A 27268-nucleotide genomic window follows, 5' to 3' on the forward strand; every position below is an offset into this window, starting at 1 on the left:
TGACAGGCGCCTGCAGTTCTACCACAGCCCAACGTTCCAGTGGCAGCCGCTGCAATATCTGGAGGCGCCACATGTGCCGGATACAGTCTCGAACCACGTTACACTGGAATCACTTCCTAGTATTTCTTCGCCGCCGGACGACCTTAACGAGTGTCAGCGCAGCAACTCGCCAGTCAGTGCGAATTCCATTGTCGACATACACTTTGCGACTCAATATCGGAAGTGCGGTCAGAGCGCAGCGCTCGGCAGTGGAGCCATTGTCTTCACCAGTGCAGGCTATACCGTCCGCGCCTTCGGCAGTGCTTCCCGATGTTTACAGAATGAATGCCCAGTTTGTAGCTTCATTAATTGTGACAGACTTTAATCATATCGGGACGATGTTTGTGTTGCCTTTACTCATAAGTTGCTTCTTTTGCTACCGTTATTGCGTACTTTTTGTATTAGTTATAAGATTCTATTGTTTTTCTGTACCTGTGCACTTTTCTTTTATAGAGTGTGTGTCACCCACAACGGAAGGCTACGCTCCCCTGTCCCACAGATCGCAACATTCAGTTTTTCTTTGAAAAATGGCCACCAGATTATGTTTGTCTGCTTCAGGAAAATGGTGGCATCGTCAGACAAGCGCTAAACATTTATTTACCTGTGGGTTTCTCTATAACAATAAAATATGTGGGATCTGATTAACACGAATAACTAAAGCGGTATTTGTATTAAGAAAATGTGTAGTAATTTCCGATGGGACCAAACTGCTAAGGTCTTTGGTCCCTAGGCTTACACACTACTTACTCTAACTTAAACTAATTTAACGCTAAGGACAACACACACACACACACACACACCTATGCCCGAGGGAGGACTCGAATCTCCGACGGGGCAGCGGCACGAACCGTGACAAGGCACCTCAGACAGCACCGCTACCCAGCGTGGTTTGTATTAAGAACTCATCTATTTATTCAGAGGTAAAGTTACAACTGAGAAAATAGCGTAGCGTCGTTGAAATTTATACATCATCCAATAACATTAATGCAACCACCGAATATGTTCGAAGTGAATATGCATTGACCATTCACCGATGTCAAGTGGCAGGACTAGCAGTGGACGATGCAAAACACTTGTCCGGGGACGCGGAAAACAGTGAAATCGTTATGGTAATGTGGAAACGGAGCGATTTATGCGACGTCCAAAAAGATTTGCTGATTGGCTTTTGGGCCAAAAGCGGAAGCATTTCCTAAATTCCTAACTTTTCCTAAGTTTGTAAACTGTTCGCGTGCCGCTGTACTTTAAATGCATCGTGTATGATAGATCGGCGCTATCCAATACCAGCGTTGAGGCAACCATAGTGCAACCATAGTGCTTCACGAGCCATAGATGTCAGTGGTGAACGACGGCTGCAGACAGTTGTCGAGTCCAGGTGGTCTCATAGATTCTCGACAGGGTTTAAATCTGGGGAGTCTGGTGGCAAGAGGAGTACGGTAAAGCCGGCCGCGGTGGCCGAGCAGTTACAGGCGCTTCAGTCCGGAACGGCGCGACTGCTACGGTCGCAGGTTCGAATCCTGCCTTGGGCATGGGTGTGTGTGCTGTCCTTAGGTTAGTTAGGTTCAAGTAGTTCTAAGTTCTAGGGGACTGGTGACCTCAGCTGTTACGTTCTATAGTGCTCAGAGACATTTGAACCATTTTTTGAGTACGGTAAGCTCATCTTGCTGCTCTTCGAAACACGGACGAACCATGTGCTCTGTGTTACACGTTACAGTGTCCTGTTAGAAGCTGCCACGTGTGCCGAGGAAAAATCTGAACGCATGTAAGGGTAAACATGTCCCCCAAGGGTTGATACATACAAGTGGTGGTTCATTACGCCTTCTAGAATGACTGTGTCACTAAGGTAATTCCATGGAAACCTCCTCCAACCATAATACTCCCTCCTCCACCATGAACCCTTCTCTTTCCTTCCAGACGTTTCACGCTGACAGAGCATAAGATGTGGAATTCCTTGAAAAGACCATCTGTCGTCATCACTGTTCTTTCAGTTGCGGTACTGCAGTGAAAATGCCGGCCTTAGTCGCCGATGAGCAGCAGTCAGCGTGGGAGCATGAAGCAGGCTGAGGTCCATAAGCAGCAACGTGCTATGAACTGTCGTCGAGGAGACATTCTTGGTAGCCCCTTTGTTTTATCTTGGCGGTCAGTTGCTCAATAGTTGCGTGTCTATCTGCCGTCACACCTGTTTGCAGCCGTCGTTCACCACTGACATCTATGGCTTGTGATGCACCCATAGTTGCCTCACCGCAAGTTTTGGATAGCGCCGTTTTGCAGTGCACGATACATTTTAACACAGCGGCACGCAAACAGTTTACAAACTTTGGTATTTCGGAAATGCTTCCGCCCTTGGCTCAAAATCCAATGAGCACATCTTTTTGGACGTCTGATAAATCGCTCCGTTTCCACATTACAATAACGGCTGCACTGTTTTCCGCGTGCCCGGACAAGTGTTTTGCATCATCCACTGCTAGTCCAGCCACTTGCTATCCCTGAGTGGTTATTGCATATTCACGTCGAACATAGGCGGTGGTTACGTTAATTTTATTGCATGGTGTATAAATTTCAGCACCATAACACCATTTTCTCAGTTGTAATTTTACCTCTGAATAAATAGGTCAGTTGTTAATACGAGCCGCGCGGGGTAGCCGTACGGTCAAGGGCGCCTTGTCATGGTTCGTCCGGCTGTCCCCGTCATAGATTCGAGTCCTCCTTCTGGCAAGGGTGTGTGTGCTGTCCTTAGCGTTGAATTATTTTAAGTTGGATTAAGTAGTGTGTAAGCCTAGGGACCGAGAAACGTAGGAGTTTGGTCCCATAGGAAATTACGACAAATTTTCGTAATACAATTACCGCTTTAGGGCTCGTTATTTGTGTTAATCAAATCTCGCATATTTTATTGTTATAGAAAAAAACCACATGTAAATATTTAGCACTTGTCTGACGATGCCACCACTTTCCTGAAGCAGACTAACATAATCTGGTGACCAATTTTCCATGTAAAACGGAATGTTGCGACCTCAGGGACAGGGAAACGTTGCCTTCCGTTGTGGGTAACACACACTCTATAAAAGAAAAGTGTACAGGTACAGAAAAACAATAGAACCTCATAACTAACACAAAAAGCACATAATAACGTTAGCAAAAGAAGCAACTTCTGTCTAAAGGCAACATATACATCGTCCCGTTCTGATGAAAGTCTGTCACGAGTAATGAAGGTAAAAAATGTAAATGTCGGGAAACACCACCGAAGGCGCGGTTGGTGTAGGCTGCACTGGTGCAGACAATGGTTCTACTACCGAGCGCTGCGCTATGACCGTACTTCCGATGTTGAGTCGAAAAGTCGATGTCGAAACTGGAATTCGCACTGACTGGCGAGGAAGTGATTCCAGTGTCACGGGGCTCGAGACGGTATCCGGCACATGTGGCGCATCTAGATATTGCAGCGGCTGTCATCGGCACATTTGTTTCTCTTTTTTTTTTATTAATCCCATTTTGTTCGTTTTTGTTCGTTGTATCGCCGCAAGACACCAGTTTCAGTTCGGTGTTAATCTATTAACTCAGATTTTTGTTACAGAGGGCAGCTAACCCTCTGACCGAACACGCTGAGTTACCGTGTCGGCATATTGGGCTGCGGTAGAGCGGCAGGCGCCTAGTTAGGACAACCCACAGTACCGGGCTGTACGGCGTGAGGCTGCCTCGTAGGCGCCAGCCAGAATGCCACAGGACGACAAAAGATATATGTAAGTTGTGGCAGATAATTAATTAGAGGTATTACATTACTTTCGACCTTTTCGTCATCATTGAGCAGGCTCAACAGCTCGAAATGGCTCATAGCACATCCCCTTTATTGTAAAATATATAAATATATCTGTGGAAGGAAATGAGCCTAGCGCTTAGCAACAGCTCGAAATGGCTCATAGCACATCCCCTTTATTTTAAAATATATAAATATGGCTGTGGAAGGAAATGAGCCTAGCGCTTAGCAAGAGATCTTTCAGTTTCTCCGTCTTCCCACCGCCAAAACTATTCTCTGATTCTAGTTTCCAGTTCACTTTCAGAAGAACACCATCCACACGACCGCAGAGATTGCAATGGCGGACAAGTGCGAGAATACGCACGATCAGCTAAACCGCTCATGCATCACAGCTGCTGATAAGAACAATATGGAGAATAATAGAAAAAAATAGAAGATGTGCTAGATGACGATCAGTTTGGCTTTGGGGAAGGTGGGGGCACCAGAGAGGTAATTCTGACGTTGCGGTTGGTAATGGAAGCAAGAATAAAAAAAAAATCAAGACATGTTCATAGGATTTGTCGATCTGGAAAAAGCATTCGACAGTTTGAAATGGCGCAGAATGTTATAAATTCTCAGAAAAATGCGAGTAAGCGATAGGGAAAGACGAGTAATATACAATATGTACAAAAGCCAAGAGGGAACATTAAGAGTGGAAGACAAAGAACGAAGTGCTCGGATTAAAAAGGGTGCAAGACAGGGATGCAGTCTCTCGCCCCTGCTGTTCAATCTATACATCGAAGAAGCAGTGACGGAAATACAACCAAGGTTCAAGAATGGGATTAAAATTCAAGGTGAAAGGAAATCAATAATCAGAATCGCTGATGACATTCCTATTCTTAGTGAAAGTGAAGAACGGATACAGGATTTGCTGAATCGAACGAACAGCATAATGAGTGCAGAATAGAGACTGTGAGAAAATCGAAGAAACACGAAAGTAATGAGAAGTAGCAGAAATGAAAACAGCGAAAAGCTTATCAGGGTTGGTAAACACGAAATAGATAAGCTAAGGAATTCTGCTGCCTAGGTAGCTAAATAACACACGACGGACAGAGCAAAGAGAATATCAAAATATAGAAGCTCTGGCGAAAACGCCAGTCCTGGTCAATCGAAGTCTACTTAAGCAGGCACAGGCTTATACAAGCTTAATCAGAAGAAGAAATTTCTGACAATGCACGTTTGGAGCACAGCATTGTACGGTAATGAAATACGGTCATTGGGAAACCGCAAAGGAAGAGAATCGAAGCCTTTGAGATGTAGTGCTACAGAACAATGTTAAAAATCAAGTGGACTGATAAGGTAAGGAATGAGGAGGTTTCCTGGAGAATCGTCGGGGAAAGAAATATTTGGAAAACACTAACAAGATGAAGGGACAGGATGGTAGGATATCTGTTATGGCAATAACCAACTTAACTTCCGGTACTAGAGGGAGGTTCGGAGGGTAAACGTGGTACAGGAAAACCAATGTTGAATACATCCTGAAAATAATTGAGGGAGTATGTTGCAAGTGCTACTTTGAGAGGCAGAGATTGGCAGAGGAGAGTAATACGTACCGGGCCAGACCAATCCGTTCAGAAGACTGATGACTCAAAATAAAAATCCAATCGTAAACATGGGACATTACATGAAGTAGCTGAAATTAAGTTATCTTAAAATATTAAAATCATGAAATTATGGAAGTATAACAAGCTATTGAAAGCAAGGAGGAACATTTCCAACATCTTATGATCTTTTACTATCGTTAGCAGAAAATCGACTCACGATGTCGGCTCAAGATTTGTGCTCTATACGGGGACAACTCAGTAAGGCTCGAGCATGTCAAAAGTGGTTTGATTTCGAGCCGAGAATTTCGCCCTAACAGAAAAAAGGCGATCTGGACGGCCAGCTGGTACAGACGTGGAACGGCTGAGGAAATGGTAGTCAACAGTCCAAGAATGAGAATGTGGGCGTTGGCATTGTGTCTCAATGTCGCCGTGCTACTGCAGCTGGATTACCTAAAATTTCTTGATTTATGCCTACCTGAGGAACTGGGTGAAACGAATTTGATTCAGCCCGAATCCACCTGTGACTCTTTATTGAGATGCAGTCAGAATGCTCGGTTTCTGGAACGGCTGTAACTGTAGATGACACGTGGATCGTCTACAACGTCCGGAAGAGTAAATCGTGGCGCAATGCAGGGCAGCCACCACTATCGGTCTCTAAACCAGGATTGCATCCCAGAAAGTTTCTGCTAAGCATCTGGTGGGATTCCAAAGACGTCCTGTATTACGAACTTCTTCCGAATGAGACCATCATTTCCGAGAAATACTGTTCGCGCTTGGAACGTCTCAAGGCAGCCACTGATGAGAAATGACCGGATTTGGGGCACGATGTGGTCTTCACCACTACAGCGCCATACCACGTACCTCTATGGTCACTCAACAAAAGCTACGGAGTGGGAAATGCTACCCCCAATGTCGTACTCGTATACTTTGCCTCTTCCATCTATTCCATTCCCTCCAGAATATTTCCATTGGTGGACTGCCGATTGAACCTTGAAGAGTTCATCAACCTGAAAACCATCACAGTTTGGAAGAATAGCATTTATAAGCTACCAGTGGCAATATAGTGTGTATACTGCAGGGAAAAAAAACGTTTGTTCACAAAACCGATCCTCCTTATCAATAGTGCACGTCCTTGTGTTTGAAGTGTGTAAGCAGACAGGCCGGCAACCTCTCTGTCGTAGCTGTGCTGCCGGGAGGTGTGTTCCCAGGCGTTCTTTGTGATTGCACTGTAATGAAAAGCGAGCGAACTAATGTGACAACCCAGTACCATAAAAGGTATAGAACTGTTATATCATTTTAGTTTTATTCAACTCTTCAGAGAACTCTTTAGTGTTAGCGATATTTACAGTGACCTTCCCAAAACATTCCGATGGGTTCACGGTGTGGAAATTCAGGGTACGTGCTATTATCGAACACCTAGCAGTTGTCGGAACGTGTTAGATTCGAGGCTCCGCTCGACGCAACGGGGCATTTTTTCCATCTAAAGTTATTTAGGTGTGTTTTGGCCACTGGATTGCTCTTTCATCCACAGAATGCCGTGCGCGGTAGCCGCGCGGTCTAAGGTGGAGGCAACTTTCACGGGTCATGGTCAGCGCTGTTCTCCCAAACATCCACCTCCTCCCCCCCCCCCCCCCCCCAGCACCCTCCCCCCCACGTGTGTTGTCATAAGTTACATTAAGTAGTGCGCAATCTTAGGGACCGATGACGTCTGCAGTTTCGTCCCATAAGACCTTACCACCAATTTCTAGAAATTTCCATCCACAGAACGTAACGATTATATGAATGGGTGTGGTGTTCCTCTCCACTCAAAGATGTTGAGTAGCTTATACGCTCGAGACGACCTGCTGGAAGAACAGAAGGAGAAATAACATTAGATTGTAGGTAGTGGTAAAATGCTGATCTTTCCCATGGAAGAAAAACATGATGATAACAAACTTCCTCCTTGCGACAACAACATAAATGTATACACGACAGAAACACGTTTAAATTCTTTTACATGACACGTAACAAATTTCCTCCTCGCAACAACAGCATAAATGTATAAACAACAGAATCATGTTTGACTTCCTTTACATGACAATTATAATACCGGGACGTTAAGGACGTCGTATTGAAATTAACGCACCTTTCGTGGACACTGTAACTCAAACAATAATAACAGTAATAAGCGGTAGCGTCAGATAATGAAGTGGATTTCGTCGTAGATACCTCAACAGCCTTCTGTTACACAGAAACCATATAATTATATGTATGAAACGTTAATAAACAGGCTCCGTCACACATCGTGCAACGATCACGGAGGATGTTCCTAATATTGAAATTAATTCCTCCATTTCCAAGGTCCGTAGCAACATGGATATCACAAAGATTTATTTCACGCTTCTTTTCAATCTACACTCGACAGTCTGCGCTAGAATTAAATTATTTCGTCGCAGCTCGCAAGCTCGCGGAAGGACATAGCGATGGCTATCTGATATATAGACTACGTGAGAAGAGAATTGGTAATTTTGGAGCCGCGTCCCAGCGCGGCCGCATGACCCTGGTTAGGCGCCACTTGCAGGCAAGAAGCGTTATAAATTAAAAGATAAGGCGCTCCGGGGATGATTTGTTCCTCCAGATTACCAGGCCGGCCTGGGTTGGTTTGGGCTGTCTGCTCAGAGGACCTGTTGAGCGCACGGCTACACACAAACACACACACACACACACACACACACACACACACACACACACACACACATCTCCTACACCCTTGTCCCACGCACCGCTTCATCTGGATTACTGAGGTTCTCCGACTGCCTGGTGGCAACAACTTATACGTCCGTAGAAGGTGTGAGTCTCGTGTTTCCTACTGATCCAAAGAAGAAAACATAAAAGTCTTCTCGTGTACAGCATGTGTACTTGGATCGAGACACGTAGTTTGATAGGAAAAGAGGGATGGCTTCGAGACGAAACATTGGTATCCAGACTGTTAGAATTTGCGAATACAAATTATCTTGTTCCCTCGCAAGAAAATAATCAAACTTGTAGAGTGTAACACGCATCGCTAAATGTACGTTACCACCTCAGCTGCTGTTTGTAAAATAATTTTATTTTCGAAAAACGCTGAGTTCACGTACTTCATCACGTGACAAGCGCCTATGACCTCATGGAGTAACATGTGGCACATATAAAATCAGTTCCAGCATCAGTAAACAAATCAACCCCAAGACGCTCATGATCTTCTCGTGATTTTTTCACTAGAGCACAACCAATAAGGCAAATTACTGTATATTCTAGACAAGCGCTGACGGTAACTACATTTAATAAACTTCTTGATGCTATAATTTACCAACAGCCGTATGTGTTGTAGAAATTTATTTTATGAACTTCTATGTGCTACCAGTTTCGGCATTACATTGATGCCATCTTCATGCCCCACTCGTCATAGTCGTAAAATCCCTATATACGAAAGGAGCCATGTAACTTGATTCGTGAATCAATCGTCCTGCAACAGCTCTTGGTGGCCAGGCGACACAGACTGTTTGATTCACGGTTCCAGTTATATGGCTCCTTCCGTATATAGCGATTTTACGACTATGACGAGTGGGGCCTGAAGATGACATCAATGTAATGCCGAAACTGGTAGCACATAGAAGTTCATAAAATAAAATAAATTTCTACAATAGATACGGCTGTTAGTAAATTATTGCATCAAGAAGTTCATCTCAGCTGTCGTCCCACGATCCATAATGGATCAACGAAGACATTTTATAAAGTACGCCGCCTACTTATTCTGAGTGAATAATCTCGAAAAGAACTGTAGACCGTGCTCATTAATATAGACTGTTTCACAGGGAAATTTTATGTATATAATCTATTAACGTTTCGCGCACATTTGCTGAACAGTGATTAGTTAAATCCCGTCACGTCGTTTTTTTGTCCGTATGTGAGAACTAAAATCAGAAACTACTGTAGAGATTTTGATACTGTTTTCAGTAGTACATAGATTGATTCACGACTAAGGTCTATATAATTACTAATATTTAGAGCAAATTAGGTAAACTATGATAAAATAATTCCCACCACGTAGCGGTTTTCTTTCTATGTGAAAGGCAAACACAGGAACATCTGTACAGAGTGGGAAACGGTTTACAGCAATACTTAGGCTAATTCACGTGGAATATTTTTGTATGTAATTTATTACCACATGTCATCCGCCTGAAGATACTCCGTGATACCTGCGCAAAGCAGAGGTGGATCGATAGTTTACTTGTACTCGTACGTTTAGGTACCAACAGGTGTTGCAACACGAACGTATGAAACTTTTAAAAATTTATTTTGCTGCCGCCAATCTAGCATACAGCTTATAGAGGTTGTGTGATTGAATGTCAATCTGACCTCTGTCTAGACTTTACAACTCATAAATAATTCTAACAAGGAAACAGACTGTTTCGGGAATAGACGGTAAACACGCTATACTCTACTTCCTTGCACGTTGTAGCGGACTGCGACAATAATTAATGTCGAATCCAGAAACTATAATCATTATAAAAACATATTTATGCATGTAAGTTCCGTATCTCCTCGTAAACCGCAGGACTATTCTCAACAAAACGTGGTACACATATAACTTCCCATCTCGAAAGAAATTCTGAGGCAGAGGAACCACTTACTTCCTTCTGGGATGGGGATGATAGACCAAGAAGGGTGTGGAATGGAGATCTGGAGAGAAAGAGATGGGGCAGGAGGAGATTGACTCAGACAGGGGAGGGTGAGGAAGGAGGAAATTCAGAAAAGAGGAGATTGAAAGAATCATGGGAGCGGAGAATCCAGAAGAGAGAGAGAGAGAGAGAGAGATAGAGATGGACAGAGGGAGGGGTAGGACGAGACGAAAAGAGAGAGGGTGTGGAGGAGATGGAAAGAGAATGAGGAGGAGGAGGTGGAGGATGATGGGGAGGGGGGGGGGGGGGGTGGGAAGTTACTGTCCAAAGGTTAGTGGACATAAGAGTACGATACGCATGCTGGAAAATGTCGGTACTGTTCTCAGTGTAAACAGGTTAGAGATCGTAAACTATGCCGTTCACCAGTAAATTATACCCTTTTCTCTCGACTGTTTAGACGAGAGGAAAAATACCCGCCTGATCGTTGACTGTACTTCTCTGCTTTCGGCCAAATTACTTTTTTAAAGTTAAACCACTGTATTCTTGTATGTGTAACTTCTTTACGTCAACCACACGATTGTGACCTGACCACGGAGCTGTTGCAAAAATCCACACACAGTGACCATTTCGTCTGCATGATATACCTGCATTTTCTTTTCGCAAGATTTTTACTTTCTTTTACTTTCATGGTTATGTAATACCCTTGTGGTGCATCTCGTGTTCTACACGTTTACCCACTTTTTTAAAATCGCTACAAGACCTGCGAGTGTATAATGGCTGCCACGTGGTAGAATACTTGCGTAGACACCCTGCTTGTGGGAGCCACAAATTGAAGCGTGTCGCTACAGAGTCACTTTCCGCTGAGATTCTTCAACCTGTTTGTACACTCCTGGAAATTGAAATAAGAACACCGTGAATTCATTGTCCCAGGAAGGGGAAACTTTATTGACACATTCCTGGGGTCAGATACATCACATGATCACACTGACAGAACCACAGGCACATAGACACAGGCAACAGACCATGCACAATGTCGGCACTAGTACAGTGTATATCCACCTTTCGCAGCAATGCAGGCTGCTATTCTCCCATGGAGACGATCGTAGAGATGCTGGATGTAGTCCTGTGGAACGGCTTGCCATGCCATTTCCACCTGGCGCCTCAGTTGGACCAGCGTTCGTGCTGGACGTGCAGACCGCGTGAGACGACGCTTCATCCAGTCCCAAACATGCTCAATGGGGGACAGATCTGGAGATCTTGCTGGCCAGGGTAGTTGACTTACACCTTCTAGAGCACGTTGGGTGGCACGGGATACATGCGGACGTGCATTGTCCTGTTGGAACAGCAAGTTCCCTTGCCGGTCTAGGAATGGTAAAACGATGGGTTCGATGACGGTTTGGATGTACCGTGCACTATTCAGTGTCCCCTCGACGATCACCAGTGGTGTACGGCCAGTGTAGGAGATCGCTCCCCACACCATGATGCCGGGTGTTGGCCCTGTGTGCCTCGGTCGTATGCAGTCCTGATTGTGGCGCTCACCTGCACGGCGCCAAACACGCATACGATCATCATTGGCACCAAGGCAGAAGCGACTCTCATCGCTGAAGACGACACGTCTCCATTCGTCCCTCCATTCACGCCTGTCGCGACACCACTGGAGGCGGGCTGCACGATGTTGGGGCGTGAGCGGAAGACGGCCTAACGGTGTGCGGGACCGCAGCCCAGCTTCATGGAGACGCTTGCGAATGGTCCTCGCCGATACCCCAGGAGCAACAGTGTCCCTAATTTGCTGGGAAGTGGCGGTGCGGTCCCCTACGGCACTGCGTAGGATCCTACGGTCTTGGCGTGCATCCGTGCGTCGCTGCGGTCCGGTCCCAGGTCGACGGGCACGTGCACCTTCCGCCGACCACTGGCGACAACATCGATGTACTGTGGAGACCTCACGCCCCACGTGTTGAGCAATTCGGCGGTACGTCCACCCGGCCTCCCGCATGCCCACTATACGCCCTCGCTCAAAGTCCGTCAACTGCACATACGGTTCACGTCCACGCTGTCGCGGCATGCTACCAGTGTTAAAGACTGCGATGGAGCTCCGTATGCCACGGCAAACTGGCTGACACTGACGGCGGCGGTGCACAAATGCTGCGCAGCTAGCGCCATTCGACGGCCAACACCGCGGTTCCTGGTGTGTCCGCTGTGCCGTGCGTGTGATCATTGCTTGTACAGCCCTCTCGCAGTGTCCGGAGCAAGTATGGTGGGTCTGACACACCGGTGTCAATGTGTTCTTTTTTACATTTCCAGGAGTGTATATGATAATGCCCTAAACGAGAATTCACGAAATGTTGTCGAATCCAGAAGAACCTACTCCGAAGACTGTGATACACACTTTGGAAAGGAAAATTGTCTCTTTCCTCCTGATACCGGATTCCTGCTCGGTGACTGAATCCACTCGGCTTCTTAAGTCAGTTCCGAAGACATCACTTTCTCCTGTACACTAGGGTTCTTCCTAGACTCACAAAATTGGTTCAGACATTAAGAACGGCAACTGATACACACACAAGAAAATTGGTAATGCGTAATAAACAGCTGCAACAGCAGATTGAAAGAACTGCTTCTATTAGCGGGAGTGCGGGCTCTTATTGCAATTACTTTACATCAGGTTTAAGTCGACGAATAAGCCCAAGTACTGTATTTATGTGAAATAATAAAGGTAATAGCAATCGGTCGCAAATAATGTTTATTGCATATGCAGATTTCTGTCACTGTAATGCTATATTCAGTGCTGTAAATATAAGTCAGAACATTAAAGCCACTTACATAGGCACATAGAACTGGACTAATCATGTAAAGGTTCAGTTTACACTGAGGCCTCCGTTTATAGTTAACTACTGTGACTGTAAAGAGGGTCCTCGGTGTATTCTCAGGCTTTTGCATGAACCTCCAGTTGGGACTATGTGCATATGTAAGTAGTTGCAAAGTGTTAACTTACATCTACCGTTCTGAAGATGGCCACACAGTGATCGAAATCTGCATGTGCAAAAACTGTATTTGTTACTGATCACTGCACCTTTTACTACTTGAGTTTTTATAAAGTTCGATGCTCAGTTATCATGGATAGATTACATACATCCGCTCTCTCTCAACAATATACATGTTGGTCAGAAACAGTGTAAAAAGCTTGTAGGTGTGATGCAGGGTAAGTTGTGTTGAGTAATAACCGTTAAGAAAAATTTGATTCGTTGCGCCGTGTCCGATTAGCCAATCACTTCCCTGTGCGCACAAATTCAAGTAGCCTACCAGGTATAGCTAGTGTCAGCTGCTCTCATAGCGTAGATGCTAGTGCATGAGACTGCTCAGATGTTGGCTCCGGTTTAATCCTTGCTTCCTTCCTATGTTCAGTTTCTGTAGCGATTTCTTGTTTGGTTTGAGGAAACCAAATGAAGAACACATTTGGCACCACTGTATCTCGCAGGCTGCCTAAATTTGCGCGCGCGAGGAACTGATTGGCTACCTTCAATGGCGCAACATATCGACTTTTTTTCTTAAAAGTTACTTCTCAGCACAACCAAGTGTGCAACTCCCTTACAAGCTTTTTAGACTGTTTCTGGCTGCCCAACACTGTGTACGATGGATAAGTTAGCACAGCTTCATTCGAATAATAATTCCCTAAGAGGAGCCAATTATAACTGAACATTCTTGCGGTAAAGTGAGGTTCATAGTATCAAATTACCCTGAGCACTATGGGACTTAAAATCTGCGGTCATCAGTCCCCTAAACTTAGAACTACTTAAACGTAACTAACCTAAGGATATCACACACATCCATGCCCGAGGCATGATTCGAACATACGACCGTAGCAGCAGCGCGTTTCCGGACTGAAACGCCTAGAGCCGCTAGGCCACAGCGGCCGGCTTCACAGTATCAAATGCACGTATTTCACTCTGCACTCAGTTAGACTGGAGGATACGTCGTAGAAATCTTAGTTGTTGTTAGTCAAAACCCGACCAAGTAGGAGTAGTGTAACAGAGGTCTAAATCTTCCGAGTGTCTGATAGATTGCTAGAGATTCTTAGAGTTAGTAAGTATTCTCACAGTTACACAGATAGTTGTAATAATGTTTGCTATGTGCATTCTGTCTGTTGGTTAATTGCAATAGTCAATGTTCAAAATTAATTGAATGGATTACATATAACTGGATTAACATTAAATTATCTGAAACAAGAAAATACTAACAGTGGCAAAATATAGTTCCTGTACTTTGGAGTCCAGAAAAGCAGATATTTCTAGAGGCGTAATCTATAATACGATGCGAGTCGTACTTCTATCTTTTGCTTACATCGTCAGTTGTTATTCCGCAACTCTTGGTGTGAGCTGTTAGCCAGTTGTACTATACTGACTGAACATAGCGTTCAAAGCTTGTTTCATAAGATTCTATTTCTTAAAGCGGTTCATCTGAAGTGTGCTATAAATGGCTCTGAGCACTATGCGACTTCTGAGGTCATTAGTCGCCTAGAACTTAGAACGAATTAAACCTAACTAACCTAAGGACATCACACTCATCCATGCCCGTGGCAGGATCTGAACCTGCGACCGTAGCGGTCGCTCGGTTCCAAACTGTAGCGCCTAGAACCGCACGGTCACTGCGGACGGCGAAGTGTGCTACATTTTTTGGATACTGAACCTACGTTCACAGTCACCATTAGTTTTACTGCGATGCTCTTGGTTCATTCATAAACAAACAGAATTTCATTTTTTTTTCACTTCATCACAGAACATAATTTAACCGCTATTCATATCTCGCCACATCACTTCATGACCAAAATATATCTGTTTTCGCTGTGCAGGGGCTACTGGCCTATAATCGTTAATAGTTAATAATTGCTCCTCGGCTCGTTCCTCCATGAACTTTTACACGTTAAGCTAAACTTTTATAACCACTTTTACTGTACTTCATGTCCACTCGTGTACAGGTTAGCTAAAATTTGTCAGAAAAGTTGCTTCGACACTTAATGAGAATTCAATATAAGCAACGTAATGATTGGTTCATCAACTATTGGAAGATGAACGACTACATGAAGATGATCAGTAAGATGGAATAATAATACCCATTGCACACGTAACGTGATCAAAAGTTCATGAGGTCTTCTGTGAGGAAAATACAGTTAAGAATGGCCCTAAAATCTCCAAGATTCAAAGACCGACTAATCTCTCTCCACCTGATTCTCACCTGTGAAACAATTTAAAAGGTCTGGTGTACTCATAGAATCCCCTCACACTGAATGTAGTACAGCGAAACACTGCAAATCTTATTCCAACCGCCCTTCAGGCCGAGATGCTATGCATGTCATAGTGAGATAAATCGCGCACAACACTTCGTCGTTGTTAACGCCATTTCCAAAATCTTCTATAAAGAGTACTTCTGCTGCTCGTTAACTACAGTAAATTACTTCAACTCAGACTTCTGCGGGCCAGTTCAACTTAAATGTGGCTGACCGCCCTATATTTCTTAAAGTTCCTGATGGTGTAGCGATGCTGCATGCACCTTGGTACCTAGAACGCACATTACCTCATTACAATCAATTTCTTTTAGTTCCATTTTCAGTCACTAACACTGACGTTACTGCTATAAAACGTTTTGGCAACTTTACAACAGTATTTGCCTTGTTCATAATTCTTTTTAACATTGGCAGTGGCAAGTCATAAAGGGCTAAAAAGGCGTTTTACACAAAGCATGTATTAGTACGGTACGGTGCCTAGAAGTTAAGGAGTACTCTTTAGCTAAAGTGAGAAACTGAGTAACTAAACTCACCCGCAATCGGTGCTCACACATCTTACTTAGTTTACGTACTAGCGGTTCCACCTGCCGTACCGCCCTGCACTCTTTATTTTACTCACTTCAGTATCATCCTAAAACTAACAGATGGCATCCAGGATGCCTGGCCACAAACCCCGAGAACCAGCGGTTTAGTTTTCTGTTACTCTGCAGCCAAGTATGCATGTCCAGTAGTGCACAGATCATGACATTTTAAACGGATATAGACTTCAATGAGACCTGCCGTTTATCCACCGACTGCCTAAGACAAATGTCGTTAGAAAAGGTGTACGTCCTATTGACCTCATAACTCCTCTAACATCCGGCGGGATATTGTGACCCTTAAGGAAAAGCTCCAACATCTCCTCTTAGCTATGTGACCACCAACTCAGCCTCAAGTCGAGGAAAAGCTTGATGACCTATGCCAGAGATCTGACTGAGTCAGCAGGTAGATCGAGGTAGAACTGTAGCGACCACGCAACAACCATCTGCTGCGCTGGGAAGCACCATCCAGAGAAATCGAAACCGACGCAAAGTGGCATTTTCGACATGGCAGTTACATGTGAACGTTGAGAAGAATAGACAATAGTGCCTACCATGAAATGTCCATTATGTCCGGCAGCATGCTTTTTAAAGATCTGTTGGTAGCTACGCCACATGTGAGTGACAAAGTCAGATTCTGACTGATGATATTATACAAGAGATTTAGTTATGTCTTTGTACTATTGTTTGCCATCTATGCAGTACGTTTTATTTTTATAAATATATAGCACAGAAAGTTTCATTTCATCTCAACATTGTCATCTTCACCATCATCTTCACTTTGAGGAATCAGACGAGAAGCCTGTTCCTCTTTGTGTGTCAGCCTTGGGATTTCCAAGACTTCTTTTTCCATTTGGGACTTGCAGTGGCAATCACCGCTCTGCCATACTTTCCATATGGTCGTCTCATTTCAAATTATTTCTCTACCTTAAAATGTCCAGGGCGCACTGCGGTAGAGAGGCACAGAAACTGCTATAGTTTGATAAAATTTGATTTCAGTTTCCTTCTTCACCTTATTTTGTAAAGAACATTTACAGCGACACACATAAACGGGAACTTCCAAGATTTTATCGACAACTTGATCGTCTGTCTAAATTATTTCATTTGCCGAATAGCTGTAACTATTTACTTGTACTATTATTTTGCCATAAATAATAAATTGTTATCTTATATGACCGATTGTTATAAATTACATTACTATTTCTTGTCAGTTGAGGTCTTCATGTTATAGAATTGGAAAACTTAGGACGTAGATAGTGGTTTGTAGTTTATCGTAATCTTTTTTCTGATTGTTTTGCTGAAACTCGTCAGCCCTTCGTATTTCAGTATTCCACTTTTTTCGACGTTGTTTCTTCCGGACTATTTTATTCAGTTTTCTCTTTATCACTCTTAAATTGTGTTCTTAGTCTATACCTACCCTGAGTGCACGTTGTAATCCAATATATGGTTTTGGAATCTCTAACCATGTCGTAATCCAACTGGAATATTTTCAACCGCAAGCCTTTTCCAATTGTACCTCCTTCTCGTGCGATTTTTGAACAATGTTTTCAGTATTAACAGCAGAAATTGATTGCAAAACTAATTCTTACTCCTACTAGCTAACCCATATTCGCCTGTGACACTGTTTCCGAGGCATACCACTACCAAGCGTCTCAATTAGCCATGCTTCTTAGATTTACGGCTTCCTTTAGCTACTGATTTGCGTATTCAATATCTACATACAGATCTCCAAACTTTCCCTCTTCTGCCTACGATGTCGTCCAATACACGGCGAATAACAATAAAAATAAAACGCTCAACACTCAGTAACCACTCAAATTATCAACAATGGCTCTGAGCACTGTTGGAGTTAACTTCTGAGGTCATCAGTCCCCTAGAACTTAGAACTACTTAAACCTGACTAACCTAAGGACATCACACACATCCATGCCCGAGGCAGGATTCGAACGTGCGACCGTAGCGGTCGCGCGGTTCCAGACTGTAGCGCCTAGAACCGCTCGGTCACCCCAGCCGGCCTCAAATTATCATCGGTCTGTTAGCAATAGGGAAGAAGTACACACAGGACTTTAAGTTTTACTTATATCGGTTTTATACAGCTGGTGTCTACCAATCCTGGAATATATCCTACGGGATATTATCTAATAAGCTGTTTTTCAGATTTCTTCATTCTCGACGATTCGGTTCCGTAATGTAATATCGCTTTTTTGGATAATATTTCCCGTGTGCTTACGTTACTTTCCCTAGACTTAATTAATTTCTATGCAAATTTTCCCCGTTCACATTAATTAAATTAGTTCTGCAAGGTTCGCAGGAGAGCTTCTGTAAAGTTTGGAAGGTATGAGACGAGGTACTGGCGGAAGTAAAGCTGTGAATACCGGGCGTGAGTCGTGCTTCGGTAGCTCAGTTGGTAGAGCACTTGCCCTCGAAAGGCAAAGGTCCCGATTTCGAGTCTCGGTCGGGCACACAGTTTTAATCTGCTAGGAAGTTTCATATCAGCGCACACTCCGCTGCAGAGTGAAAATCTCATTCTGGAATGTGAATTAGCATTGCTCTGCTTTTTTCTAGGCCTGGCTCATCCACCAATTATGATTTGCACAATTTCACAAGCGTCTTTTTGGTGTACTCAGTTTTATTGTAACAGCCCACCACGTGTTGGTTTGACTCTTAACGTTGATAATTTACCGAATGCTGGGACTCTGCGATTATCCATCTACATTACGAAAATACGATTGTGCGAACTTATAAATTTTTTTGGTGTTGTTGAATTCCTACACTATCTGTATTTCTGTGTATCTACCGCTACAAAAGAAGTTCTTTGTATTCTTGAAGTGAAGCCGGAAGTTGCGAATAAAGCGCCTTGTAACAATTATATGGTTTTTGGAAGCATCTCATCATTTTTGAATATTTTTAACTGTCGTAATTTTTATGATTTGAATCGTTATTAAGTGCTTTTATTTTTATTCACAATGCCTGAGCTGTGGTTTCCATCTCCATAAAGTTCTTTGTATATATAGGGTGTTGCTTTTAAGTTGTGACAACTAAATACCTCGCAAAAAACGGCGTTCTGGGTGAAAAGTTAATATTATTATAAGTTTCTGCAACTGTCCACCTCATAACGTTCCTCCTGAATGGGCTGGGTCAGCTTTTATATTTTCAAATAGGACCCCCATTTTTATTGCATGTTCGGGTTCTACGCCAAAATACGTCTCGTTTGCTCAAGCGATTGTTTTTAATTCGTGGTAGGTGTTGCCATTCGACCAATATCAAATGAGTTTGATTTTGAAAATAAAAACCAACGTATTTCATTTCACATTTCATTTACTATGTTATTGCTAACCTTTGTGTTATAACGGTTGATATTCAAGTTCTAAATTTACTTTAGTGTTGCAAATTTCATTGTATATTACAATATTGTTATCCGCTTCAATGCCCGATTAGAGTGTACGTTTGGAGTGATCCAGGAACAGCTACGTGAATGTAATAGGTCTCTGCTTCCCTCGGAATTGTTGATATTGGTGAGTCCTCTTGCCTCTAACCATTGGGGTGCTCGATTTCGGTGAGTACCTTTGCCTCTCATACGCGCATACTGAAATACACGGTAGATACCACGAGAAATATGCAATAGCGGGCTGACGTTAGTGTAAACTCAATTTGCGCTCAGTAGCACCTACTTGCTATAACATATTGTGTTGTAATGGCGTTTCCGGGTGAAAAAGAGGTTTTTTGGAGCAGTGTGAGTTTTTATTTGTGATTGGTGACTGCGTACAGAGTTATGTCACAATATTCAGTTTCTTCAGGGACTTTTTTAGAGTAAGTCTTAAGCGAGAAACAATGGTTTGCCGCGCAGTCTCCAGGTGTAGCCTATTAACCACAGAAGACAAATAACTGCATTTGGAATTAAGTTTCCTAAATTTCCTAAAAACACAGATGCAAAACGAAAAAGGGCGAACGTTCGTAAACATGCAGATTCCTTTTCAGTTGAAAATAATCATTTCTTCTCAATACGTTTTGCTGATTTGTATTATAAAAGGGGTTTGAAAAATGATTTTGAATATTCCTTCGAAACGCAAATTAAAGACTGACGCTGCTCGAACACTAAATCTACCATTCTCGGTACTGATTTAGGGCATAGTAATGAGCCTAATAATGAGAGAAATATTTGGACACAAAAACGAAGCGATCGTAAAGAAATGGAAAACCAACTAATGAAAAAATTTGTACTATACAAAACTTTTGTTCTGAAAACAAACATTACCGTGAATGCGACGGTACGTGCTTATGTCAACAATTATAAATTATGGAAACTTGAGCTTGATAATAATGTACTAAAGCCTGGAAAATCTTTGTTGAATTCAAACTTTGGTATGATTTAAACACGTGCGGGCCTTGTGCCTATAAGCTTCAATGCAGTGCACGTGGCGGAAGGTTCGCGGTGACGTCAGACTCGTCATCACACTTAAGCGTGAGCGAACCGTGCATGCTGGTATCCGTGGTCTCACCCCTGGTGTGCTTGACTTTGGTGATCCCCTTTGCCTCTCACCATTGGTGTGTTCTGCTTCGGTGAGTACCAGTAGTAGGTGCTGTCATCAGCACTTCATGGACATTTTACCTTATTACTATGGTTGTGGTTTGCATTCGGCTGGCGGCCGCGTAGCCACAAGCGCGAGATTTAAGGCTGTTTGACGGAAATACACACCGAAATCATTCACCACGATGGTAGGGTCCGAGGGCGCCCAAGGAATTCAAGTGTTGATATGGTTTGGGGACACATAACAATCCTCTTCATAGGGAATAAAGAACTACTTACGATGTAAGCTCATTTGCTAGAAATTTCGTGTTTGCACATATTATTTGTGCTGTTCAAAAACATTTGCAACGCTCGAGTAATGTTTAAACACCAGTATCAACGACTAGAACACAAATATTTAAGTGTACATCGTAAATGTAATGTAGAACCAAATGCGTTGGTTCTTAATTCAGTCTGGAACCTGTAACGCTCCCTGGCAAACTCACGCTATTAATGAACAAGAGTTTATTTGTACCATATACGCCGCTCTGAGCAAGTTGTATATACCGTAATTATTGAACAAAAAATATTATTGAATTTTGTGTAAAAGACATTTGTTATTATCGTAGCATTTTTTGTAGTAATATTCTCTCTGTATTTAGGATAGTAATTTTTCTATATTTATTATGTGATTTTGAAATGTGTCAGTATCTGCGATAACAGAGATGTGAAATTTAGCCAGAGGAGAATAATATTGTCAAATTACAAAGAAATGTTAATAGTCAGCAGTAGTATAAAAGAACCATGTACAGCGTATTCTTTGGTCTTCTCTGTATAGAGCTGAATGCGAGAGGAAGCTGTGTCGAAGCGATTTATCAGTGGGTAGACTTCTTTTGTCTCTGTCTAGATTTAGCCGCCATTAGAGGAGGCGTTACAAATTAATGTGAGTTCAATTATTGTTTGATCTAAATATATCAAAATTCATCAAAAGTGTGTATTATTAATGTAAATTAGCTTGCCCATGTCATCTATAAACTTTCTTTAAAGAATTTTCAGCATTTTTAGCGGTGTTGCTGGGCCGTGCCGCGACCGATCGATTTGCAGCGGCGGCACATTTAAAAAATTGTTCCGCTAAAGGAAAAATCAACCAAACCCGTAAATCGGGAACAGATAGACAAAAATTAACAGTGAATTAAGAAATTGTTCTTCTTTTACTGTGATCCTGAGACTGATGAATTTTAAACTAATTATACGTTTGTGCATTCGTAGGCGGATAGTTAATGTTAGTTAACATTGAAATTTAACAATTTTGGTTCTTTCAAATAACTTAAATGTATAGCGAAGTAGGTTTGATCAGTGATAATTAAATGTCGGCTTGGCAATAATTAACCATTTTCTGCTAATAGAGATAATCTTGTGTTCCATAGCTAACGCCGGGATAGAATTCAGTAAATAAAATAACAAAAACAAAAAACCCACTGCATTTAGAAAATGTGTGCCAAGGCCTAATTATGTAAAGGATCTAATTCTCAACTAAATATTCTTAATCAGTTAATATGAGTTCACGTAATTCTTAAATGTACGTAATTCTTTTGAAAGTGAAATTTTTTTATTACCACACGTAAATAAGAGAGAGGTTCTACAACAAAGTTCGTACTTACAGAAGACAGTTAAAGAGAGGCAAATTAATTAACTAAAAGCAATAATTATTATACTATCTTTAACGAAAATAAAAGCAATTTCGTTAAAAACCGCGTGACCGCTACGGTCGCAGGTTCGAATCCTGCCTCGGGCATGGATGTGTGTGATGTCCTTCGGTTAGTTAGGTTTAAGTAGTTCTAAGTTCTAGGGGACTGATGACCACAGATGTTAAGTTCCATGGCACTCAGAGCCATTTGAACCATTTTGAATCTTAATTCTAAAAACAGATTTATTTAATATTTCTCGATTACAGCACCATCTACCACGAATGGAAAAAAAAATGGTTTCAGCTAACCTCACGTATTTTTACCTTATAATCCGAATTTACAATAACAGCGGATGGTTTCCTTTTCAGAATACAATGTGGACGCCGCCCACTCATAATTAGAGGTTAGGAATTACCCAGTTGTATCACAAACAAATTGTAACGCAGCAACTGTGATATGGAGCAATTTATAAACGTATTCTCCTTTGTTTTCTTTTTACTTATATTTGGTAATAATAGGAAAAATAGAATGTTTCACTTAAATTTAAAGAGAAGGATTTCACCCCACCCATAAGGCGATTTGAGATAAATGATTTACTTTGTACTCAAAGTAGGAGGGAGCATTTGAAGTGACCCTAAGTAGGCGGACGTCAAAGTTACGTATGGAAGGTTATAAATGGCGCATAGCGGGAAGGTGAGAGTCAAGTAACAAACAAAATGTTATGTGATAGAAAATTGTTTTGTATGCTGAGAAGTGTCTTAGAAACGCGTAGGAAAACGGCTGAGTAAGCAGGCAAGGATTAGAGCGGGAATACAGAAAACGTCTAGATTGTTCTACAAGGATCTTCGCATGGGTAGACCTTACAGTCAGCTTAAGAGCGCGCGCAGCCGCTATGTGGAAAGAGAATCTCCGTACTAGTTTGCTTTGCAATAGATCGAGGTTTCGCACAAATACATAAAAGAGTCTCTGGAGTTCTTAATATTTCAGACTTATAACTACATATTTTAGTTCTGATTTGAACACGGTAACAGAGGACAATACCGAATGGATCAGATTAGTTTCTCTCAAGTAACGTGTTTCCACTTATTTTCAAAAGCTTTTGATCTACCGGTTCTGTTACCTGATACCTGAAACCAAGCAAGATACTCGAACACGGTATCAACTCACCATACTGGTAACGGAAAGCCTATCATAGTGGACGCCGAAGAAACGGCACCAATCAAGTGGTGGGAGTAAGGAACCTCGTAGCTGTGACAAACTACTGCTCGACAAAATTCGAGCTTATCGTATGTCTTTGACTGCGTTATTTGCTAAACTGCTCCATGAAGTTAGGTTCGCAATGGTTCTATACTACTCATGTACCTGTGTTAGCTCCGCATAACCATTCAAACTTGCGATATATTCATATTCGTACATTGAGGAGCACAGAAGGGAAATTCGAGGATCGGAAAGACTACATAACACTGAATAAATGAAGAGGTCAGTTCATTATCTCTCCATAATGATTCATTGTCTAATTCAACATGCAGCAGGAAAGTCAGCGTTACACTTATGCAACTTGTGTCAAAAGGATGATAATGAGCCGGCCGAAGTGGCCGTGCGGTTAAAGGCGCTACAGTCTGGAACCGCGAGACCGCTACGGTCGCAGGTTCGAATCCTGCCTCGGGCATGGATGTTTGTGATGTCCTTAGGTTAGTTAGGTTTACCTAGTTCTAAGTTCTAGGGGACTCATGACCTCAGCAGGTGAGTCCCATAGTGCTCAGAGCCATTTGAACCATTTTTTGATGATATCCACGGGGTGTTCCATTTGGCCCGCAGACACGGTGGACTTGTGAGCGAAACCAGTTATTGGTACATGTGGTCCCATTTCACATTGTCCACTGACCTGTACTTAATCGCGGCTACTTTTTTTTCGTAGTACTCAGCTACATCAATTTAAAAGGGAAAAACATATAACTGAGTCTACATTTATGTTTTGCAAGCCACATTATGGTGTGTGGTGGGGAGTACTATCCATACTGTTGTAATTTCTTTCCCTTCCTCCTGTCGCAGTCGGAAATGGCCGAGGGAAAAGAGATTGTTAGTAAGACTCCATCTGAGCTTAAGTCTCTCTAATTTTACCTTCGTGATCTTTTCGCCAAATATGCAGAGGAGCTCATATATTGATTGACCCTTGTAGGATAGCACGCGCTCTGAATTTTAACAGTAAATCAAGGCGTGATTCATAACACCTCTCTTGCAGCATCTATCATTGGAGTTCAAAGAGTACCTCCGTGACGCTTTCGAGTTCATTAACCAAACACGCTTCTCTGTTTCCTCTATCAATCATACACGGTACGGATACAAAACTGACAATCAATATTCAAGAATTTTTAGAAGGAACATTTTGTAAGCTACCCCCTTCGTGGGTAGACTACACATCCTGACTATTCTACCAGTAAGTCTACCAGTAAGTGTGGTATTTGCCTGATATGCTATCAGCTATTGTAAGAGTCGCACTTTAAATCACTCCTTAAAGTAATGCACTGGTGCAGATTGAATCCTCTTCGGTATGGACAAGTATGCGGTCCTCTAAATAGAGTTGTTTGGAGAAAATAAGTACTTTATTGCTGATTAGAATCACAATGGAAATCTCCAGGGTGGTTATAGATTTTCCATATGCGCGTCCCATGGACGAAAGGGGTGGTTCAGGGGTGGTCCTCCAGAAAGAAATAATGATATTTTGTGGGCGATGGCTTAAGAGTACAGCAAAGGGCAGATAAATATCTCAAGAGAGGCAAAAAATGGTTCAAATGGCTCTGAGCACTATGGGACTTAACTACTCAGGTCATCAGTCCCCTAGAACTTAGAACTACTTAAACCTAACCAACCTAAGGACATCACACACATCCATGCCCGAGGCAGGATTCGAACCTGCGAACGTAGCGGTCACGCGGTTCCAAACTGAAGCGCTTAGAACCGCACGGACACCAAGAGAGGCAAAGAAATAAGCTGTAGCAGAGCCGAACTCAAGGGGCTAAAATCGTCTGCCCTGGAGGAAATCCAGAACTCAGTAGAGACAGGGGCGGCGCACGGCATAAAGTGTTTACTCTGTAAAAGGTCCACATCACAAAACAGCGAGGTCCAGAAGCAACTTTCTACAGGCAGACGGAAGAGGCAGTCTCTCATCTCCCAAGTTAATGATTAAAGAAAACTTTCTCAGCTCTATTATTACACATTTATTGTTTTACGACATGGATTATTCGTAGAACATCTTCAGGTTGGCAAGTTGCGCTAAACACGTGGCTCAAATTGTCTGCTTGTCTTATGTAATGTTAAAGACCAAATCCAAAAACACTGACCATAAACATTCTTTCTACCACCTCGCGAAAGTATGGCAGGAAGCTACAGCATGGAGCTTGTAGTAAAACTGTCTCGTGACTTTGTCATAACTCGGCAACCTGAAGAAATTCTACAAATGAAACTGATCGTAACACCATAAATGTGTAATAATATAGCTGAGCTGGATTTCATTAACCATTGATTTTAGTATCAGCTTCAGCTGTACTGGTGAACACGATCAAAATCATTTTCTCTCCCAAGGATCCTGGTTGGTTACTCAAAGTACTTTGGATTATGTAACGTCTTAGTACGCTTCTGTTCTGCCTTTCGACCTTGATCTGTCAAATCTGTATGGATATAGTGGCATGCGTACCTGATTGGAACTACTGGGCACTGAATGCAAAAACCTAAGCGAGATATAAAGATAAGAAAAATTATTAATGTACTAGCCGTTTCACGCCTTCGTCTGCATACGCATTCGACCCATGTATTGAACACATCTCCTCTTCTTCCTCTTCCTCCTGCTCTCTATGCCGACTTCTCCGTCCCTCTGTATGACCACCTCATCTTGCCACCTATATCTCTCTATTTCCCCCTCGTTACTCTTCATCTCTTTCTCCATCTCTCTCTCTCTCTCTCTCTCTCTCTCTCTCTGTACATTTCTGCCACCCCCTGACCATATCTTCCCTCCCTTTCACTCCGACTATATCCTCCTATGCTTCCAATTCCCTTTCCACATGTCCACTATCCCTCTACGTTTTCCACCTGCCTCATGCCTTTTCCATCCTCCCCATTTCTCTGTCCATTTCCTCCTCCCCCTCGTTCTGTCTATCTCCTTCTCTGTCTCAACCTGTCTCCAGCCATTATCATTAGCTTGTGTAGCCCCTGCAATACCGTTCAATAAAGCAGGCCAGTACTACTCCCACAACTCACGCAGGGCACATAGGTTGCCACGCAAAGCATGTTGATACAACTTGAACACAGGAACCATGTAGGGCAGCCGACAAGTCGCGGCCAATATGGAGGCTGCTGAGTAAAGTTGGTTAATTTGGCACGCTGATACTGTTCCCACACGACAGGCCCTCCGTGCACGGGAGCCCACAAGCCATTGGCTGGGAAAATACGGTTTTGACCATCTCCGCTGCTATTGGAAGTTATAAAGAATACAGAGATGATATTCGTGAGGCCTGCTGTTTCTACGACAGATTTAGTTAAGATCGATCCAAGTGTTTTCGGAGAAGATCCCAGACATTGACATATACACATATACACACGATAGTGTCCAGCGTGCAACTGAAAGACGGGGTGCAATTACAATAACTGACACCATACAGAAATATGGAATAGCGCTTCCCTACCAAAGGGATATTTAACAGACATTTGTTTCGTGTTCCGGATTGGTAAAAAAAGCAGTTGACAGCTGGTCACGCGGTGGTGGTTCTGCCACGGCGTGCCGTACCTGAAAAGCGCCTCAGCCTGCGGCAGCCAGGGCGGCTCCTGGGGTTGGCGGCGGCCCTGCGGCTGCCTCCGGCCGACCTTGGTCCGCTGCGTCTGCGCATGCGCCTGCGCCTGCAGGTGGTCCAGCAGCAGCGGCCGACGGCCGCGCATCGCCAGCTCGCCGTCCAGGTCCACCGTGCTCACCGATGGCGGCGTCCACTGCAGCAGCGTCTCCAGCGCCGTCCCAGGTTTCCACTGGCTCACCAGCAGCTGCCGCACTGACTGCGCCGACAAAGGGTGCCGTTAGCTGCTAGTCACACTGAACGCGGGACAAATGCAGCTTGAAATATCCATTCACTCATTCACAAATCGTGTTCTGTAAATCACACCATGAAGTACAATCTTCAGGGACATTGGACGAGTCAAAATATGTATTGACAGACAAAAGAAATTTC

General features: G+C 43.1%; 1 protein-coding gene across 1 annotated transcript in view; it reads right to left on the reverse strand.

The window, feature by feature from the left end:
- LOC124594405 overlaps nt 1-27268 on the reverse strand; it is a 226816-nt gene that overhangs the window by 89220 nt on the left and 110328 nt on the right. Inside the window, exon 3 of the mRNA XM_047132775.1 lies at nt 26836-27095. Coding sequence (XP_046988731.1) covers nt 26836-27095 — 260 coding nt within the window. The remainder of the gene's footprint in view (nt 1-26835; nt 27096-27268) is intronic.

Source organism: Schistocerca americana, chromosome 2, assembly GCF_021461395.2.
Source record: "Schistocerca americana isolate TAMUIC-IGC-003095 chromosome 2, iqSchAmer2.1, whole genome shotgun sequence".
NCBI lineage: Eukaryota > Metazoa > Arthropoda > Insecta > Orthoptera > Acrididae > Schistocerca > Schistocerca americana.